At 43.3% G+C, this 21834-nt stretch overlaps 3 protein-coding genes across 4 annotated transcripts; 1 reads left to right on the plus strand and 2 right to left on the minus strand.

Moving 5' to 3' along the window:
• Window positions 1-2119: 2119 nt before the first annotated feature.
• LOC132219325 (keratin-associated protein 4-3) lies at window positions 2120-2506 on the minus strand. The gene has a single exon (XM_059671688.1). The coding sequence runs from the start codon at window positions 2504-2506 to the stop codon at window positions 2120-2122; it is 387 nt and encodes a 128-aa protein (XP_059527671.1).
• A 4043-nt stretch (window positions 2507-6549) lies between these two features.
• Window positions 6550-7098, minus strand: LOC132219326 (keratin-associated protein 9-1-like). Its single transcript, XM_059671689.1, has 2 exons — window positions 6761-7098; window positions 6550-6715 (listed from the first exon to the last, which is right to left on the minus strand). Exons 1-2 carry the CDS (start codon window positions 7096-7098, stop codon window positions 6550-6552), a joined length of 504 nt encoding a protein of 167 aa, XP_059527672.1.
• Window positions 7099-9585: 2487 nt separating this feature from the next.
• On the plus strand, window positions 9586-16608 carry LOC132218997 (keratin-associated protein 4-12-like). 2 transcript variants are annotated; one of them, XM_059670981.1, is made up of 2 exons: window positions 9586-10780; window positions 16312-16608. In XM_059670981.1, exons 1-2 carry the CDS (start codon window positions 10223-10225, stop codon window positions 16606-16608), a joined length of 855 nt encoding a protein of 284 aa, XP_059526964.1. In that variant the 5' UTR covers window positions 9586-10222. The 2 variants fall into 2 exon arrangements, with proteins under 2 accessions (XP_059526964.1, XP_059526965.1); XM_059670982.1 differs by lacking the exon at window positions 16312-16608 and having other exon boundaries at window positions 9586-11138.
• The last annotated feature ends 5226 nt before the right edge of the window (window positions 16609-21834 follow it).

Raw genomic sequence — 21834 nt, forward strand, 5'->3', positions numbered from 1 at the left:
TTATGGGTTTGGGAGTTTTATCTTCATTTTGCTATGGAGTTTTATGAGTTCTCTATGTATTTTGGATATTAACCCTTATCAAATGTATGATTTGAAATAATTTCTCTCTTTCAGTAATTTGCCTTTTCATTTTGTTGAAGGTTTCCTTTGCTATGCAGATGCTTTTTAGTTTGATGTAGTTCCACTTGTTTATTTTGCTGTCTTCGCTTTTGGTGTCATATCCAAAAAAACCATTGGCAAGACCCATGTCAAGGAGCTTATCATTTATGCATTTATCCAGGAGTTCCGTGGTTTCCAGTCTTACATTCCAGTCTTTAATCCATATTGAGTTAATTTTTGTGTATGCTATACTGTAAGATAGTGATTCAGTAACACTTTTTTGCAATGTTAGTGTCCAGTTTTACTTCAACACCGACTGTCCCTTTCCCATTTTGTATTCTTGGATCCTTTGTCATAAATATATTGACCATTATATGAGGGTTTATTTCTAGGCTCTGTATTTTGTTCCATTGATATGTGTCTGTATTTATGCTAGTACCATACTGTTTTGATTACTATAGGTTTGTAATACAGTTTGAAATCAGGGAGCAAGATACCTCCAGCTTTGTTCTTGTTTCTCAGGAATGCTTTGGCTAGTCAGAGATATTTGGGGTTTCATATACATTTTAATATTTTTTTTATTTCTTTGAAAAATGCCATTGGAATTTTAATAGGGATAGTACTGGATCTGAATATTGTTTTGAGTAGTTTGGACACTTAACAATATTAATTCTTATAATTCACGACCATAGAATATATTTTTGATTGTGTGGTCTTCAGTTTCTTTCATATATATCTTTAGTTTTCAGGGTAAAGGTCTTTCACATTCTTGGTTATATTTATTCCTAGTTATTTTACTCATTTTTATGCAAATATAAATGAAATTATCTTAATTCCTCTTTCTGATAATTCATTGCTAGTATATAAAAACGCAATATATATATATTGATTTGTAATCTGTAACTTTCCTGAATTTATTGATTAGTTCTAAAAGTTTTCTGAGTCATCTTTAGGTTTTAAAAAATATATGTAATATTACTTCAACTGCAAATAGGGTCAGTTTTACTTCCTCGTGCCCAATTTGGATGCCTTTGTTTAAAAAAACCTATTTTTACTAATTACTCTGGCTAGGACTTTCCGTAATATATTAAATAAAGTGGTGAGAGTGGCCAGAGGAATTGCATGAGTGGCTGGACAGCGCCTGAGTCAGGAAAGGCTCCCTGCACTCATGAGAGCTGCAGATGTGGTCCCTGCTGCCCGAGCATGTCGCTGCCGGGACCTGACACGGGAGGAATGTTGTAAACAACACCCTCTGTACACATGAGGGATTATTCCTGCCACTGTTGAGGTAGAAAATTAATTGCACTCTTGCTAGACCTCGGCACTCAGTCTCATCGCCACTTGTATTGGCCTGTGAGCGTTGGTGCCCTTGAGCAGGAACAGAAGACCCCATCCTGGATCTCAGTCTGTCCGTTATTACATGGCATCACACAATGAAGTTTTCTCATCTAAAACTGGGTAATAATTCCTGGAGGTCCATTTTGCAGCTCTAGTTGGATGCTGCACGTGGTGTGCAATAGGTATATGACTTCCTATGTCAGGAATACTGTACAGTAAAAGAAAACACAATATGGGATTTAAAAGGTACCGATTTTATTAAGGAATGTGTAAGATTCCCTGCATCCAGGGAGAGGTTACAAAGTGATTGTGAAAAGAAGAAATAGGATAAAAACTATGCATATATGATTATGAAGATATTGATCAATTGCAGAAACCTATTAAAAATTATGAAGATGAATTACTTAAAAGGAGCAAGAGATCCTGACTTAAGAGTCAAAGCAAGAACAGGACTCCATATCAAGGATGCAGGAAGCTGGCAAATGATCCATAGCATGGGAGAGAGAGAACCGAGTGTAGGCCTCTACACTGCATCTCAAGCCTCTGAGCAGGCTGGTGCATAACACAAATGGTGGTGGTGGTATGCTGGCTGTCTTCGAAGTCTAGGAAGTGAAATTGTCCACATGGCAAATCAGTTCACAGATGGTGTTATTTCCAGTTGGTGGTTCTTGAGGGAAGACAATCAGCAACATGAGGGCTGGCAGCAACTGGACACACAGCAAGGGCGGCGGCAGCTGGACACACAGCAAGGGCGGCAGCAGCAGCTGGGCCGGCAGCAAGTGGTTCTCCAGCAGGTGGTTTGACAGCAGGTTGGGCGGCAGCAAGGCTGGCAGCAGCTGGACCCGCAGCAGGTGGGCTGGCAGCAGGTTGGGCGACAGCAAGGCTGGCAGCAGCTGGACACACAGCAGGGGCGGCAGCAAGGCTGGCAGCAGCTGGACACACAGCAGGGGCGGCAGCAAGGCTGGCAGCAGCTGGATCCACAGCATGGGCGGCAGCAAGGCTGGCAGCAGCTGGACCCGCAGCAGGTGGGCCTGCAGCAGCTGGGCTGGCAGCGAGGGGAGCAGCACATGGTGTCAGGTATGGAGGGTGGGATCCTGTTCAGAGGTGAGTTTTTCGGATTCTGATGACTCCTTTCTTTCTGGAGCTTTTATACCTGCGGCCCAAAAAGTTGGCACCAATGGCCAGGGTTTTCCTTGTTCTTGTTTACATTTTTAGTGTTGTCACTTGAGAAATTTTGAAGAGGAAGTTGTTCCCTAAACGTAATTAATCTCTTCAAAATAAGTTCTTAATCTATTTTTTTAATTGAGAATAACTCATAGGAACCTTTCTATAGATAAATAAGAAATGGTCACATTATCAGCATGTTCCTGCTTCATAAGCGGGTGGGTCCTCTGACCCATAGAGTGCCTGCTGCCTGGGCAGGTTGCAGTGGTTGGTGACTTGATGCCCAATCTGTTTATTCCAGAGTCACTTAGGTCACTGACTGCACACTGTCTTTCTTTTTTGTCATTAATGTAGTAATTAGATCAGGAAAGATGATGCCTGAAGTATCATTGAGTATGAACATGTTCAAAAGTTTTTATGGCTTAACATTCATCTTAAAAAGTGCTCAAATATATAATTTCCAACTTAGTAAATTGTTAGTAATTTTCAACTTGATAAAAGATCTCAAAGTGAACATCCATGTCACCCTGGTTGAGAGAGAGAATCTCACCCTCATCCCCTTCAAATTATAGTGCTCACTCATCCCCAAAGGTCATGAGTTTAGGCTGTTCTTAAACTTTATATGAATGAAATAATGTAGAATTGGCTACTTTCTCTTCATATGATGATTGCGAGACTCAGCTTCCTTATCTGAGCGTCCACCCTCCTGGGCCTCCTGCATCTTTTGCTCATCGGGATCCCTTTGATCAGACAGTCAGAGGGCATTGCAGGGCAGCTCCTCCTCTCATCAGACACCTTGTCCCCTGAGAGGCCTGCTGCAGCAACGCATTCCCTTCACTCTGATCTCTGACATGTGTTTCCCTGCCTCGTGCGATGCTTCCTGACAAAGGACAGCATTTCCCCGGTGACTGCATGAATTTTATGATGTGCATTTCCCCCCAAGGCCCTTGTCACTAACCTTGAAAATGGATCTTGATTTGTAAGATGAAGTTCAGAGTTGTTTCTCAAAATATTCTAGGTGTTATTGGATTCTGGTTTAGTGGAATGAGATCTCCTTATCCTGTACAGTATACGGCCATATCTTACCATTCTTATTACTTGTGACTATGCTGTTTTGTAAGGTGCTTCTAGTTTGCCTTATCCATTTTCTATACTATAGTACTACCAAGATTGTGCAACTGTTTACCTCTGTTTTATCCTCAGCCATAAGTTTTCTAAAGTAGAATGCAACATATTTTCGTTAAAGGAATTAAACTCATATGGAAGTCTCCAATTCTTGTTCTGGCACTCACTAGCTATATGTTTTGGGGGTAAAGATAGAATGCACTTAAAACAACTCATGAATTGTTTTTCAATATACTGTGTGATCTCTTACAAATATATCTTCATTTTTCAGCTACCATCTTACATATATGTCTGCCAATGGATTAATATAGAAGTCTTTCCTTTCTCTTCCCCCTCCCACTTATATTACTGGTTCAGTTTGTCTGTAGTCAGATACCTTTATAAGAGACCCCAATTCTTATATTTTCAAGGGGTGTTACAGAAAAAATATATTCATCACCCTTATTATTTATAGAAAATAGTTTTTCTTCTCTTCCTTAATAATCTAAGATAGTATCTCTTTTGGTAATCTTTGAATCCCTGAGTTAATGCAAACTAACTTCGGTTTACAAATTATAAATATTAAAACAAAGTTATTAATGAGAAATCATGGCACATCCATGGAGAGTTTAGTGCTCATCTCAGTGACTAAAAAAATACATGAGTGGTAATTTTCAGCACAATTCCATTTGACCCCTTCAAACCCTACTTGGTTATAATATATGAACACGGACTACCTGAACTTCAGCGATTGATGGCCCCAATGGCAGCTTTTATGCCAGATGGAGAATTCTTACTGCAACAGATGAAAAACTTTTGGTCTGTAAAGACAGTGGAAAGAGGAAATATTCCCAATGAAAGAACTGTGATTAGTACAATGATTGTGTGTGTGTGTGTGTGTGTGTGTGTGTGTAATTTTGTATGGGAGGTGGTCGATGGCCTCAGAAAATGATGTATATTGGCTACTTGCAAATGGTGAAAGGCCTGATTGATTTATCTTATCCCTGGAAGAAGCATGATTGGAAGATAAAGGCATTTGGAGAAGAATCATGTCCATGGAGATGGTGTGTCAGCAGATGGTGCTTCCTCTTTGTGTGCCACATCAGTGCTCCCCAGAGAGCATCTACCACTGAGGAAACTCTGGACAAGTACAAGTTGGTATAACTCACGTTGTCCAGGTCCTCAGGTGCACCGGTACTTGCACAGGGGCATGAACCAAGTAGCCATGGTGGCAGGGATTGAGGCAGGTGTGCACCCACAGCACAGGTCCCCTCTCCCCACAGCTGCCTCTGCTGGATGTGCTGTCATCATAAGTCGGGACAAGAGGTGAGTTGGTATCGATAGCATCATTTATGAAGACTAACCACCCCAAGTGGACCCAAGTGTTCCACTCGGATCACTTCCACACTGAAAAAGGCAGTCCTTCCTTACCTTGATTGCACGTTTGGCAAAAAGAATTGTCTTCCCTGTCTGCAGTGCTATCCACCAGCTTACAGTATTGTCATAGGATCCTGAATAGCATCACTTTGGGCCAAGGGACCCACTCTATGATGAACAAGGTCAACAATAGGCACGTAACCATGGATCTACTTGTCCTACCGTGCATTACGTGACAGAAATTGCTGGCCTGGTAAAAAATTGGACTGGTCTCTTAGATGTGCAGCAAAGACACCCCCATAGAGGTGACAACATACGGGATTGATATATTGTCTTCTGGATGTGGACTGTACCTTAACCCAATGGCCGTTACTATATCATTAACGTAGGACCGCAGATATCCTCGAATGGGAGTACACATGGGTTGGGCAGACGTCAGAGTGAATCTCCTCACGTTAACCACTAGTGACACACTTGGGAATCTGTGCTTCCCGTCCCATCACGGCTGCAGACCCTCCTGGACTGAAGGTTCTACTCCTGTGAGAGCACATTTTTGTCAGGGACATCATCTAAGTCAGAACGATCACCTGGTCAGTTTGGAATGTCATAGGAATAGAGTAGCAGGCAGAGGATGCAGTTCCTATTTGGTGAGGGACACTTGGCAGGAAAGGTGAGAGCAGGGGGAAGTGCATCGGGAATGTGGGGATTTACTGAGTGGTGCATGCCCCGTGACAACATTCACCCGAGGCTTCTTTGGGGTGTAAATGTGCGTGCCTTTGGGTAGAAACAGAAGACTTTCCTGGATCTGAGTCAGTCCAGTCTTAGCTACGTGACCTTAATTAACGGGGGCTCCCCCCTACAAACAGAGATACCTCTTGTGGGGCTGTTACGATGCTCAGTAGGGATAATGCATATAGTATGCAGTATGTATTTAAAACCCTGTGTCAGGAATTCGGCGCAATAAATAAAACACAATATGGATGAATTTTATGCTATAGAATTTATTAAGAAACAAAGGGTAAGACTCCTGCAGTTAGGAATACAGTTCAAAGTGATCCTAAAAAAAGAAAGCCTGTTACAAGAAGCATGACTACATTGATAAGGAACATACGATTATGAGGATTATTTATCAGTTGTAAAACCTTTTAAAAATTATAAGAATTTGTTTTTCTAAGTTACACAGAGGGAGTGGGTGAAGACCTTGACTACAGACTCAAAGCAGAGACCATAGCTCCATATCGAGGATGCAGGAAGCTGGCAGATGATCCACCAACTGGGAGGGAGAGGATCAGGGACGTCCTGTGCACCCCATCAGGCTGATGCAGAAGCTTGTATCAAGCAAATGAGTCCCAGAAAATTATGGTCAAGCATGCTGGTTGCTAAGTCTAGGAAGTGAACAAGTCTCCAAAATGGCAAGTCAGTTAGCCGAAGATGTTATGCTCAGATGGTGGTTTTCTGACAAGATGATCAGCAGCAGGAAGGCTGGCAGCAGCTGGACACACAGCAAGGGCGGCAGCAGCAGCTGGGTCGGCAGCAGGTAGTCCTACAGCAGGTGGTCTGACAGCAGGTTGGGCGGCAGCAAGGCTGGCAGCAGCTGGACACACAGCATGGGCGGCAGCAAGGCTGGCAGCAGCTAGACCCACAGCATGGGCGGCAGCAAGGCTGGCAGCAGCTGGACACACAGCATGGGCGGCAGCAAGGCTGGCAGCAGCTAGACCCACAGCATGGGCTGCAGCAGCTGGATCCACAGCATGGGCTGCAGCAAGGCTGGCAGCAGCTAGACCCACAGGATGGGCGGCAGCAAGGCTGGCAGCAGCTGGACACACAGCATGGGCGGCAGCAAGGCTGGCAGCAGCTAGACCCACAGCATGGGCTGCAGCAAGGCTGACAGCAGCTGGACACACAGCATGGGCGGCAGCAAGGCTGGCAACAGCTGGACACACAGCATGGGCGGCAGCAAGGCTGGCAACAGCTGGACCCACAGCAGGTGGGCTGGCAGCAAGGGGAGCAGCACATGGTATCAGGAGTAGAAGGTGAGTTTCTGTTCAGAGGTGAGTTTTTCAGATTCTGGGGACTTCTTCTGTTCTGGGGTTTTTATACACTGGGCCCCCAGTGTTGGGGCCAATCAGTAAGACTTTCCTTGTTTTTGTTTATGTTGTTTTGGTAATCACAGGGAAATTGTCAAGGAGGAAGTTGTTCCCTAAGTGATATGAATATTTAGAAAATTGGTGTTTAATGTGTTCCTTAATTGAGAACAACTCATTGAAACTTTTATAGATAAAAGGAAGTAGTCATAATATCAGCATACTACTGAAAGCAACCTATAGATTCAGTGCAATCCCCATGAAATTTTTCATGTCAGAAATAGAAAAAAAATCCTAAAATTTATATGGAATGACAAGAGATCCAGTATATCCAAAGCCATCTTGAGAAAGAAGAGCAAATCTGGAGACACCATGCTCTCTGATTTCAAACTATTTTACAAAGCTATAGTAATCAAAACAGTTTGGCATTCGGCATAAAAACAGACACATAGATCAATGGAACAGAACAGAGAGCCCAGAATTAAACCCAAATATATATGGTCAATTAATTTATGACAAAGAAGCCAAGAATACACTATGGGGAAAGGTCAGTTTTTTCACTAAATGGTATTGGGAAAACAGTGAAGTCACATGCAGAAGAATAAAACTGGGCCACTATCTTACACCATATGCAAAAATTAACTCAAAATGAGTTGAATACTTGAATGTAAGCTCTGAAACTATAAAATTCCTAGAAGAAAACATAGGCAGTAAGCTCATTCTCATAGATCTTGGCAATAATTTTTTGGAGTTGACAACAACACAATGGCAAAAAAACTAAAAAAGTGAAACTGCAGCAAACTAAAAAACTTCTATGTAGTAAAGGAAGGAAAGAATCAACAAAATAAAAAGGCAACCTACTGAATGGGAGCAAATATGTGCAAATTGTATAGTTGATGCTGGGCTAAGTTCCAAAATATATAGAGAACTTATATAAGTCAATAGCAAAAAAAACCAAATGGTCACATCTTAAGTAATTATAGAACATCTCCAAACTCAAAAACTGACACAGTACAATCCCCAGAACTGGCTCAGATTTTACCTGTATTACATGCACTCTTGAGTGTGTGTGTGTGTGGGGGGGGGTTCTATGCAGATTATCATATGTACTGTATGGATTTGTGTAATCACCATCACAATTAAGATACAGAACTGCCCTTCTCCATAAGGCTCTATCTTTGCAGCCACACCCACTCCCTCCCACTCATCATCCGACACCCCTGCCTACCACTACTCTGTTCTTCATCTCTATAATTTTATTTCCAGCATGTTCTACAAATGGAATCTTATAGTGTGTAACCTCTGTGATTGGTTTTTCACACTCAGCATCCTTCCCTTGAGATCATGCATGTTGTTCTTTGTATCAATAGCTTGTACCGTGGTGTATCACAGTTTATGTGTTCCATCATTCACCCATGAAGGGCCCCTTAACAGTTTCAAGTTCAAAGAGCTTTAGACATCCTTGCATAGGAGACTAAATCTAAGATGAAAGTCACAGCCTGTCTTAGATCTGAAAGAGTCGTTACTAATCCAATATATGGCACCTGATTTGGGGAGCAGTAAGTATACCTAAACTTCTTGTGAGTATTTATATTAACTAGCCATACTCCCTAATGTTGTATTCACCCTCAGCACCTCTATCTCAGGTATAACCGCATAAAAAATGTTACTGCTGGTATCAGGTAAAAAAAAAAAAAAGATTAAATAACCCCTACACATCTCTCAGCAGAGATTAAAGCAGTTTAGAATGGAAAAGGCAAAGGTTTTCCCTCGTGATAGTAACCTCAGTATAAGTTCACACTCATTGCCAACCACTTTCTGCCATGACACCCTGAATTGCACAATGCATGCCAACTCTGATATATTAATGAACATGAATATTATTCAGAAAGGAAATGGTTTAAAAAAAAGAAAGGAAATCCTGCCAGTTGTGATAACATGGATGGGCCTGGATGATATTATGCTAAGTGAAATAAATTAGTCACAGAAGGACGGATACTGCATGAATTCACTCATTTGAAATATTAAATACACAAAAGGAGCATAGAATAAAATTTTGATTTGCAGAGGCTAGCGTAGTAGGAAATGGTGAGCTGTTGTTCAATGGGTATAGAATTACAGTGATACAAGGCAAATAACATCTACATGTCTGCTGTACAATGTTGTGGCTATAGTTGACAATATAGTATGGTACACTTAAAATCTTGTTAAGAAGGTAAATCTTAGGTTAATGTTCTTACCACACACACAAAAAATGAAGGGGATGGAAAGAAATATTTTTGAGGTGATGGATATATTTAGTACCTTAATTATGGAAATGGTATTATGGTACATGCATATGTCCAAACTCATCAGAATGTATACATTAGAAGTGTAATATTTTGCATATTATGTATTCCTCAATAAAGCTGAGGGAAAAGAAGAAACATCAAAATTTCATGACTTGGTTTTTCCTCGTACACCAGTTACTTATTTCCCATCTGAAAGTCTGGAAAATGGTCCCTGATTAGCAGTAGGGAGAGGAAATATCCTAAGAGTCTTATTCTCATGCCAGCGATGCCCTGATTCACATTCAACACTTCTCTGCCCACCTGACCCACAATGAATGAGACATCAAACTAGAATGCAGCTGTATCCCCCTAAGTCACCAAAAGGAATGTGGCTTATTATCACCCAAAGGCAGACATGTTGGGCTGTGCAACATGAGACACACATACATGATCTAAATGCATAAATCACATGACAGCTTTCTTTAAGGAAGATGAAGCAAGAAAGACACATAAGAGATGATCCAGGAAGAGCTGAAGTGAGGAATCCTAACCCATCAGGAAAAGGAAATATTGTTTTCCATCCATCTTGAAAGGTTAGCCAAGAAAACAAACCTGGCTAATTTCCTAATCACCTGTTAATTAGGACAAACAGGACAAGGAAAGAGCACAGCTTCTGATGACAGCAGCCCTTAGCAGGGTATAAAAGGGGACCTGGGGCAAGCAGACTTCCAAACCTTCCAACCCACCTTCCTGAAAACTCACTCCGAACCTCCACCCTCTGACACCATGGTCAACTCCTGTTGTGGATCCGTCTGCTCTGACCAGAGCTGTGGCCAAGGCTGCTGCCAGGAGACCTGCTGCCGCCCCAGCTGCTGCCAGACCACCTGCTGCAGGCCCTCCTGCTGTGTGTCCAGCTGCTGCCGCCCCTGCTGTGGCTCCAGCTGTTGCCGCCCCTGCTGTGGTTCCAGCTGCTGCCGCCCCTGCTGTGGCTCCAGCTGCTGCCGCCCCTGCTGTGGCTCCAGCTGCTGCCGCCCCTGCTGTGGCTCCAGCTGCTGCAGGCCTACCTGCTGCATCTCTAGCTGTTGCCGCCCCACCTGCTGCCAGACCACCTGCTGCCGCCGCCCCAGCTGCTGTGTGTCCAGCTGCTGCCGCCCCTCCTGCTGTGGCTCCTGCTGTGGCTCCAGCTGCTGCCGCCCTTCCTGCTATGGCTCCTGCTGTGGCTCCAGCTGCTGCCGCCCCAGCTGCTGTGTGTCGAGCTGCTGCCGCCCTAGCTGCTGCCAGACCCTCTGTTGCAAGACCACCTGCTGCCGCCCCACCTGCTGCCAGACCACCTGCTGCCGCCCAGTCTGCTGACTTCCCTGAACTGTGCCCACTGGTTTTCGTCAGCCAATCTTCTTGATGTAGTTTAACTGAACTGAGTCATGAGAGGCCAATTGTTAAAACTTAGTTCCAACTGATTCTTAAACTGACTTTGGCCTCCAAATATATTGCCCCCCGCCCCCCCCCCGCCCAAGAGCATGTTACTACCTTTCTCTGAAATGAACACAAAGTTTGAATTTTCTCTGAAATCTTTCAACCAACATGTTATCCCTATTGATATATTTCTTCCCGGCCATCTTTTCTCAAATGGAGATGCCCCTAAATCTTAAATAAATCTGAATTTCCCAGGCATACAAATACAAGAGTATCATGTCTGGTCATTTTTCCTCTTGACTTGCCATCCTTAGCTGTCATTGGTCTGTTGTTCTCTCTGCAGGGAGCAGAGGACAGCAGGTGATTTCAGGATGCCCCCCTCTATGCCCTCAGCATCCTTGTTTTAATGTAGGAAGGTGGTTTCTTACAGCAAACACTTTGATTCGTCGGCCTGTGGACTTTCTCCGGATGAAGGAGCCAGCTTAAGGCAGGCCGGGGGTCCAAGTGTGTAGAATCAATGCTCGGCCAGTGATGGGTGCAGTGGGTACATACTCTAGCTCTTTCCTCTCAGGTGGGGCAAGGAGTACCACTCTCTACAGGTCCTTGGTGGAGTGACGCCCAGCTGCCCACAGGAGTAAGCTGCTCATTCCATCACCCTACACTGGCCTCCGTTCCTTCCCCGGATCACTTCCCAGGTTCCCTGCAGTGCCTTTTAGGATGATCTCCCAAATAAACTACTAGATCTCAAACCCCTGTTTGGGAGTCTGTTCCTGAGGGCACCCAATCTAAGACGCCAGTATTCCAAATGTAATTACTTGTGTCCTTTAGCACATTTTAAACATATATTATGAATGGTTGCCAACTGTCAGTGTCAACTTAGATACAGTAACCAACAACGTCCCCTGAGGAAATGGCTGTGGATTCCTTTGGGAAAGGACTGGAGTGATCAATGCTACATACACTTGCTGTGGTCCTTGGTCTTGGAGGACTGGCCTTACTTTCAATGAGTCAGTGGGTTGTAGATCTGAGAACTGGCTCAGCCTGGAAACTGGGTGAGGGGTCATAACTTCCCATTGGGATCACTGACCTCAGCCTGTGGGTCCCACAGGACTTCACCCCAGATGATCTCCCAAATGTGCTTGCTGCCCATCACGTATTTCTACCCACATTACTCTGACCGTTAAATGCTGCCAGCTGGCCTCTGCTACTTCAAGGGCATTCTCATTCTCATTGCTCCTTGGGAACTCAGTTCTGGGACGATATTCCCTACCACGAGCTCCAACCTTAGAGAACAGACCTCTCTACCTGTTCATTCCTTCTTACCTTCTTACAGAGGGCACCCCCTGAGTCCTCCCTGGGAGCTTATTCAGCTGGTTGGGTTTCCTGGCCTTGTGGCTAGAGCTATTCTAGCCTGTTAACTTCTCTGCACCCTTTGATCCCTTCATCCTCATCTCTGTGTTGTGTGGTACTAGATACATCTGTACGAATTATCTATTGTTAGCTAATATTACCTCAAATTTTAGCAGCTTAAAATGAGACTCATTTACTGTCTCACAGTTTCCGTGCATCAGGAATCCCAAGTAAAGCTCAGCTGGGCTCTCCATTCCTTAATGATTCATAAGGCTGCAATCAAGGTGTTAGCTGGCACTGGCATCTCATCTCAAGTCTTAGCTGGAGAAGAATCCACTTCCAAGTTCACAGATGTAGTTGTTGACAGGATTCCAGTCCTCGAGGGCCATTGGAATGAGAGCCTCAGTTCCCTACTGGTTGTCGAATGGAGACTGTCCTCAGTGCCTTGCCACATACTTCTCCCCCACAGGGCCACTCACTTCCTCAAAGCCCTGAGGGCGAGAGAAAGTCGGCTAGCAAGATGAAAGTCACCATCTCATATAACTTAATCGCTTGATGTTGCCAGGGTGGTTGGTTAGAAGCATGTTACTCACAGGGAGGGAATTATGTTAAGACCATGAACACCAAGAGGTAGAAATCACTGGGCCACCTTAGGGGCTGCCTACCACACTCTTAATTGAGTGAGAGAATAAAAACACACCATACATATATGAAGATCCCACTTATATAAAATTCAAAAACAAGTAAAACTAAACTATCATGGTTAGGATGCATACCTAGGTGGTGAAACTGTAAAGCACATCAGTGAAAAGATTAAGAATCAGGGCAGTGATTATATGTAGGGGGGGAAGGAGAGCGATGTGGTCAAGAGAAGACACATCCAGGGCCCTCTTGGTGACAGCAATTCTCTTTAGTTTGACTTGGGTGTTGGGATAGATAGATGCTTGCTTCGTAATTATTATATTATACATGTATGTTTTATACACTTTTCAGTATACAGCAGTTACCCCTTGAATCTGAGGTTTTGCTTTCTGTAGTTTTAGTTACCCACAGTCACCCATGGTCTGAAAATAGTAAATGGAAAATTCAAGAAATAAACAATTCATAAGTTTTAAGTCGCATGCCATTCTGAGTAGCATGGTGAAATCTTGCACTGTCCTGCTCCATCCCACCTGAGTAGTGAATCCTCCCTTTGTCAAGTAAGTCCATACTATATACCCTACTCACCCGTAAGCCACTTAGTAGCTGTCTCAGTTATTAGATCAACTGCCTTGCTACCGCAGTGCTTGTGTTCAAGTAACTCGTGTTCACTTAATAATGGCCAAAGTGTAAGAGAGTGATGCTGGCAGCTCAGATATGCTAAAGAGAAACTGTAAAGTGCTTCCTTTAAGTGAAAAAGTGAAAGTTCTTAACCTAATAAAAAAGAAACAAACAAACATAGGCTGAGGTTGCTAAGATCTACAGTAAATTAGATCTTCTATTCATGGAAGGGTGAAGAAGGAAAAAGAAACCAGTGCTAATTTTCTGTGGGAAGAACCTCAGGATATTTGGGGAGCTCAAGAAGAGAGAAATTGACCTAAATCTATAGGTATTGCAGGCAAAGCTGATTGCAAGCATCTTCTGGCTTGGCTTCTTAGCCTCGAGAGGCTGTTAAAAGTTCAGTCTGAAGATTCCACATGAAAAGTACCAGCAAAACAGATTTAAAAGAATCTAATCACAACCACAATGAGGTACCACCTCACACCTGTTAGAATGGTTATTATCAACAAGAGAAGTAATAGCAAGTGTTGAAAGGATGTAAAGAAAAAGGAACCCTCAGACACAGCTAGTGGGAATCTAAACTGGTACAGCCACTAGAATAACAATATGGAGCTTTCTAAAAAAAACAAACAAACTAAGGATGGAGTTACCATTTGACCCAACAATCCATCTTCTGGGTATCTACCCCGAGATTTGAAAACATTTGTTTGTAAAGATGTATGTACGCCTATTTAATTGCAACATGATTCAAGGTGGTCAAGACATGGAAACAACCTAAGTGTCCTTCATTGATGATTGGATAAAGAAGATCTGATACATATATACAATGGAATACTACTCAGCCATAAGAAAAGATTACATACTGCCGTTTGCAACAATATGGGTGGATCTTGAGGATATAATACTAAGCAAAATAAGTCAGATAAAAAAAGTCAAGAACCATATAATTTTACTCATGTGGGATATAAAACTGAACATATAAGACAAAAACTCATAGACACAGACAACAGTGTTGTGGTTACCAGAGTGGGTGGGGGAGGTAAAAAGGGTAAAGGGGATCAGATATATGATGACAGAAAGAGACTTGACTTTGGTTAGTGAACACACAATGCAATATACAGACCATGTATTATAGAATTATACACTTGAAACCTATATAATTTTATTAACCAAAATCACCCTGAAAATTTTAATAAACTGTAAACATAAATATAAGAGCCTATATGACCCATCACCACTCTTGCCGCTCTTAGGTAAACAAGCAGGCCAAATTTAGTAAGACTCGACTTGTTATGAAAACAAATTAGTTTTACTATAATTACTTTTGGTTGAAAAGGGGGTGAGTGTACAGGGGAAATTATGTTTTATCCCCTCTACGCTATACCAGGAGGAGGGAATGACAGTCTCTAGAAACTCCTACCAATGGAGAAGGCAGGGACTTCACTCTGAACAACTTTACCCTTGTTTGCTGTGCTTCCCCTGGCAACCTCTCATAACTAACGCCCCACTCCCCAGGTCTGCTTTTGTCTTTATTGAAGATGGCGTTAAGGTGAAGGCAGATGCCATCTCAGGGGAGTGACTTAGTTCCCGAGTCTCTCCCATGTATACAGGAGCTATACATGTTCTTAAATGGTTGTTTGTTTTCTTCCTGTTAATCAGATTTTGTCCATTTAACTCTTAGACCAGCAAGCAGAACCTAGAAGAGTAAAGGAGAATTTTTTTTCTCCCTGACACAGAGTTGGACTTGGGCATGGATTCAGTTTGTCACTGTAAACATGTCAGCATCGTGCCCATCACCCCAGAAATAAGTCCCAATCAAAGTCAGCTGAAAAAACAATGAACAGAACAGAAACAGAGGCATTAATGCAGTGGTTCTCAACCTTCTGGCCCTTTAAATACAGTTCCTCATGTTGTGACCCAACCAAAAAATTATTTTCGTTGCTACTTCATAACTGTAATGTTGCTACTGTTATGAATCATAATGTAAATATCTGATATGCAGGATGGTCTTAGGCGACCCCTGTGAAAGGGTCGTTCGACCGCCAAAGGGGTCGCGACCCACAGGTTGAGAACCGCTGCATTAATTCATGGAACAGTCTGGTATCTGTCAGAGAGGAGGGGGTGCTGGATGAAAGAAGGTGAAGGGATTAGTCAAAAAACATATACATAACACATAGACACAGACAACAGTGCGGTGATAACCAGAGGGGAAGGGGGGTGGGGATAGGTGGAGGTGGGCAGAGGGAGGGAAAATGGAGACCGGAAGAGACTGGGGCGGAGGTGCACGAGGCAATGTGCAGATGATGTTTTGTTGCCCTGTACACTTCAAACCTGTACGGTTTTGCAAATCAATATCATCCCAATAAATTCAATTTAAAAATACCTGAGGAGGGAAAGTGTATTGAACCTAATGAGGTGATCAGGAACTGTATCTTATGACTAACTAGATTATGAACAAAACAGGAACGATGCTAACATCCTTTTATCTGAAAAAGTTTCCGTAATTCTCAATTAAGAAACATATTAAACACTTATCTGCTACTCATTAAAACATGTAGAAAATAACTTCCTTTTTTACAATTCCCCAGTGACTGTGGAAAACAATATGAACAACAACAAGGAAAGTTCTACTCATTGGTCCAAACTGGGTGGGAGAGCGTATAAAAGCCCCAGGATAGAAGGGGAGCCCTCAGCATCTGAGAAACTCACCTCTGAACAGGAACCCACCCTCCATACCTGACACCATGTGCTGCTCCCCTTGCTGCCAGCCCAGCTGCTGCAGGCCCACCTGCTGTGGGTCCAGCTGTGGGTCCTGCTGCTGCCAGCCTTGCTGCCGCCCAACCTGCTGTCAGACCACCTGCTGCCGCCCCTGCTGTGTGAGCAGCTGCTGCCAGCCTTGCTGCTGTAGCACTCCTTGCTGCCAGTCCAGCTGTGGCGGGTCCAGCTGCTGCCAGCCTTGCTGCCGCCCATGTTGTGTGTCCAGCTGCTGCCAGCCTTGCTGCCGCCCATGCTGTGGGTCCAGCTGCTGCCAGCCTTGCTGCCGCCCAACCTGCTGTCAGACCACCTGCTGTAAAACCACCTGCTGCCGACCCAGCTGCTGCTGCCGCCCTTGCTGTGTGTCCAGCTGCTGCCAGCCTTCCTGCTGCTGATCACCTGACCAAAGAACCACCATCTTCACACAACACCTCTTAACTGACTCGCCATTTTGGAAACAAATTCACTTCCTCAACTTGGCTGACAACCAGCATGCTGTACCTAAATTTCTGTGACTCGTGTGCTGATACAAGATTCTGAATCAGCTGGATGGAGAGCAGAGGACATCCCCAATCCTCTTCCTCCCGCGTGTGTAGAACATGTGTCAGCTTCGGGCATCCTCGATATGGAGCTGTGGTCTCTGCTTTGACTCCGTAGTCCAGCTCTTCATCCTCTGAGTAACTTAGAAAAAGGAATTCTTGTAACTGTTATATAGGTTTTCTGCAACTGCTGAAAATCTTCTCAGTCCTGTTTTCATTTCTAATGCGCTCCTGGTTCCTGTAATCCTGCTTTCTTCTTCCACAGTCACTCTGAGTTGGCTTCCTGGTTATGGGAAGTTGTACCTCTATTTCTTAATAAATTCTGTGCATTCCATATTGTGCTTGGTTTTATTGTACAGCATCCTGATTTATACACCAAGATTTATACACCTGCTGCACATCATATGCATGATCCATTCTGAGCTTCATATAATTCCCCCAAAATAATTATCTCCATTTTTCACATGAGAACATTTCATGGGGTCATGTTAGATAGCTGATTTGGACAGACTCAGACCCAAAACTGTGTCTTTTGCTTCTGCTCAATGATACTTAAGTTTTAATTTCAAAACAAATTAGAAAATGTTGTGGGACTGAGCGCCAGCAAGATAATTCTTTGTTGGCTGGTGAAGGTGCCGTGTTGTGACCTAGGAGTGTTTGGCAGCATCTGGCTTCTACCCACTAGATGCCAGTAGCACCCCTTTCTGGTTGGGCCATACAGAGCTAAGATGGGTGGGGGAAGTGGATAAATGTACAAAACACAGGAGTAAAATCTACAATACAGAGGAGTTATCTAAATGTGTAGAGTTGGATAATAATAAACGTGACATCCCAAAACTCATGGGATGCAACAAAAAATGCTTTGAGGATGATTTATATGTTTAAGTACTTATATAAGAAGAGAAGAAAACCTCAAAATCAATGAGTTAAATGCCCCAACTTAAGAAGTTAAGAGAAAAGCAATAGCATTGCCCCCAAACTACACAGAAGAAAACGAATACCTAAACAAACAAGAGTAGAAATTAGTAAAACAGACACACACACACACACACACACACACACACACACACACACACACACACATATATATATATATATACATACACATACATATATATTAAATTCAACAAAACCAAAAGTTTGGCCTTTTCTAAATTGAACAAAATAGATACAACTCTGGGAAGATTGATCAGCTAAAAATGATACCAAAGTTCAATAATGTTATGAAAGAAAACTTGGGCCTTAGGATATGAATAAAACAGAGTTTTATATTATTTTAATTATCTGTTGCTTTGTTACAAACCAGCACTAAAAACAACTGTTTACTATTTTTCATGAGTTCATGGGCTCACCCATGCTGGGTGCCCAGCTGCTGCCAGCCTTGCTGCCGCCCATGCTGTGTGGCCAGTTCTTCTCTCACATGGTATTGACTGGGACACACAGAGGCAAAGGACTGGTCTCAACAACATAACTCCCACAACCAGTAACCATGAACCACTCAATAGAGAAGTGGGTAAAAGATGTAGCTAGGAATTTTATTTAGAGGAAACATACAGTATAGCCAAGAAATGTTAAAAAAAAATTGTAAGTAATTGAGAAAAATACAATTCAAAACCTCAAGATTCTGCCTGGACAGCATAACTCAGTGTTTGAGCATTGACCTATGAACTAGGAGGTTACGGTTCGATTCCCGGTCAGGGCACATGTCCCAGTTGTGGGCTCCATCCCCATTGTGGGGCATGCAGGAGTCAGCTGCTCAATGATTCTCATCATTGATATTTCTATCTCTCTCTTCCTCCCTTAAATCAATAAAAATATATATATTTTAAAAACTCAAAATTCCAATTTACACCACTATATTGAAAAACAATGTAAAAGTCTGACAATATCAAAAATTTAGGGAGGATGTGAAACTACTGCAGCTCTTGCACATTGCCGGAGGGGTGGAGGGTGGTATAAATTTGTTCAGCCCCTTTAGGAAACAAATTGGCATTTCTCCTTAATGATAGACCTGTCAGTCAAACGTGCCAATAATCTCACTCCCCCAGCTTTGCTGCCAACCAACATTCGGTTAATTGTTAAATTGCAAGGCTGCTGAGTGGTGTGGAGCCTGTTTCACTTTGATTTGCTTCTTCCTTTTTCCTGTAGCTCAGTGTGCCAGCTGCTGGTCTGCCTCATCTATCCTGACATAAACTCATGAACTCAGCCTGGGGAAAGTGGCCAGCCCCTCCCTGTCCCCTCTAAGAATCTTAAAAAGAAAATAGGACTCTTCTCTTCAGTCTCCGCCACCATCTTAAAATCTGTGACAACCAGTCAGGGAAGTGCTGTGTCCTACAGAGCCGGAGGGTAATGGCCATGTTTAGAGGAAAAGGAATGGGGTTTCCTGGCAAAGGGCACTGAAATAGAAGGTGGGGCTAATACGAGTCGGGAAGTGCCTAGGAATGCCATTCTGACTGTAGCATAGATTCTTCTGATGGAGGAAAAGTCCAGCGGGCCGAGGATGAGTATGACCTGAAATGTGGAGAAACTCTTCAAAAGAGGTCTCCAAGGATGGGCTGGACCACCCTGGGTGCATGCATTTTTTTTATTACGATGCATTCGAGCATCAGAACTGACAGCCACTCAGAGGTTTTTATCAGGATTCCTGCCATGCCTGAGATTCTTTGAGGGCCCTGAGAACTCTGCCTTACCCCATCATTACTTAGTTGATTGCTTACTGGCATGTTATCATTCTCCGAAGTCCATAAGCATTCACATAGCGTCTGCTTTAAAGAAAATGTACACACTGTCATGGGACTAGGCATTCCCTTGAAGAAGGGGGAGAGGGAGAAGTTGTCTTCTGAAAGGCATTCAGGGCAGAACTCACAGCCTTAATCATGACCGTGGACCTGATTTTTGTTTACACACCAAGGAGGAAGCCACCTCTTGGAGCAGACTCACATTAGCCAAGCCCATAAAGCAAGGACGCCTACTTATGAACTTACAGGAGAATAGACTGTAACAGGAACCCCTGAGCTACCACACGAGCACGGAATTGGCACTGGAAGTTAAAGGAATTAATGTCAGATGGCATTTGGCACCTTTCTTTCACAATAGTCCTCACGAATGGAACTTGAAAACTCACAGTCCTGTGACTAACTCTCCATCTCCCCTGTTCAGTGCTTGGCAGGGGCACGGCCAACATTTGCCTCAGCGATGTCTTCATGCCGAGTTTCCATGATGCCAACACCCTCGGTTACGTTTCACATTGCCTATATCTTCAGATCTGAATCAATTCCTCCAACTTTGAAGATATCCTTCGTTTTAAGGTGACTTTACATAATTTGGTCCTTTTTAGTGTAGATTCCAAGTGTTGGGTGGCATCTCAGTGTAGGCCCCACTTATGCGTCCTCACTCATACTATTGCATCATTAGCATCTTTCATGAAATCTATGTTTTTGTTCATTCCTACCATAATATCTTTTGGTTATTTATGATATTTCTAATTGTATTTTTGGATGGCTGGACTTACTTATCATTCTCTTCCAAAAAAAATTTTTACAATAAAACAATAAAAATTTTTTGTTTATCAGTGATGTGGAGTTATCATCAGAATATTGCATTACTCATTTTTGTGTGTCTTTGTTCACACCCATCATATTCCTTCCCTCCCTCCCATGAGTTACACACTTGTTATGAGATGGGTCAAACATGAAGGTCAACCTCTCGATTAGGCACTCCTGTGCGAGTGAGACTGTTAGGAAAGGAACAGGGGTTCATTTCAGGGGCTCAGCCTCCGTCTTCATTTCATCCACTCCTTCCACTTTTCTTTTAGTGCCTTGGGACCTACAGTCCCTGTCTGAGATGCCTGGGAAGGCTCCACTGCTCCTTGGCTTCGGCCAGACTCGTGAATCAAACCCACAAGTCAGGTCACTCTCATCATTTTTCTCCAGCCGCCATATGGCCAAGAATTTCTGGGAAGCTCAGAAAGAGTGTAGCAGCACTGTGTCCGTTTACAAATATTAATGAAAACTGGGTCCTAGAGGGAAGGCTCTGCTCACTGCTGAGACAGGCACAGCAGTCTCTCCCCAATCCCAGCCCTTTCTGATCCCATGGGAACCTCTCCGTTAGAAGCCTTTTCTACCAGGGGTTGAATCCTGTGTTGGTGCTCTCAGGCCTTCTCCTCTCAGAAACCTTGATTAACAACACCAGAGTGGACCCCTTCAGACTTCCTCATGCCCAAAACATAAATCAAGGAAACCTACGTTAAGTAGAGCGTGTAAAGCCGATAAGGAAAGCATGCATATGTCTCCTTTATTGTCACGTTTTCTTTATTGTTCCTGGTTCAGCTTTTTTTTTTTATTGCTTAAAGTATTACAAAGAGTATTACATATGTCTCCTTTCCCCCACCCCCCCTCCCCCGCCCTTGACAATCCCCTGGCCTCCCCTACCCCCCAGTGTCTTATGTCCATTGGTTATGCTTATATGCATGCATACAAGACCTTCAGTTGATATCTTACCCGCCCCCCCTCATGCCCTCCCACCCTCCCCAGCCTTCCTGCTGTAGTTTGACAGTCTGTTCGAGGCAGCTCTGCTGCTGTATCTATTTTTGTTCATACGTTTATAATGGTCTTTATTATCCAGAAATGAGTGAGATCATGTGATATTTTTCCATCATTGACTGGCTTATTTCACTTAGAATAATGCTCTCCAGTTCCATCCATGCCGTTGCAAATGGTAAGAGTTCCTTCTTTTTTACAGCAGCATAGTATTCCATCGTGTAGATGTACCACAGTTTTCTAATCCATTCATCTACAGATGGGCACTTAGGCTGTTTCCAGATCTTAGCTATGGTGAATTGTGCTGCTATGAACATAGGGGTGCATATATCCTTTCTGACTGGTGTTTCTGGTTTCTTGGGATATATTCCTAGAAGTGGAATCACAGGGTCAAATGGGAGTTCCATTTGTAGTTTTTTGAGGAAACTCCACACTGTCTTCCATAGTGGCTGCACCAGTCTGCATTCCCACCAGCAGTGCACAAGTGTTCCTTTTTCTCCACATCCTCTCCAGCACTTGTCGTTTGTTGAATTGTTGATGATAG

The sequence above is a fragment of the Myotis daubentonii genome, chromosome 16 (assembly GCF_963259705.1).
Source record: "Myotis daubentonii chromosome 16, mMyoDau2.1, whole genome shotgun sequence".
Taxonomy (NCBI): Eukaryota; Metazoa; Chordata; class Mammalia; order Chiroptera; family Vespertilionidae; genus Myotis; species Myotis daubentonii.

Excerpts from the sequence above, each read along its gene's own strand:
- LOC132219325 (XM_059671688.1), bottom strand. The coding sequence starts at position 2,506 with ATGTGCTGCTCCCCTCGCTGCCAGCCCAGCTGCTGCAGGCCCACCTGC.
- LOC132219326 (XM_059671689.1), bottom strand. The coding sequence starts at position 7,098 with ATGTGCTGCTCCCCTTGCTGCCAGCCCACCTGCTGTGGGTCCAGCTGT. Across the intron at positions 6,716-6,760 it reads TGCTGCCGCCCATGCTGTGT|CTGCTGCCAGCCTTGCTGCC; the intron begins GTCCAGCTGCTG and ends CTGTGGGTCTAG.
- LOC132218997 (XM_059670981.1), top strand. The coding sequence starts at position 10,223 with ATGGTCAACTCCTGTTGTGGATCCGTCTGCTCTGACCAGAGCTGTGGC. Across the intron at positions 10,781-16,311 it reads AGACCACCTGCTGCCGCCCA|ACCACCTGCTGCCGCCCCTG; the intron begins GTCTGCTGACTT and ends ACCTGCTGTCAG.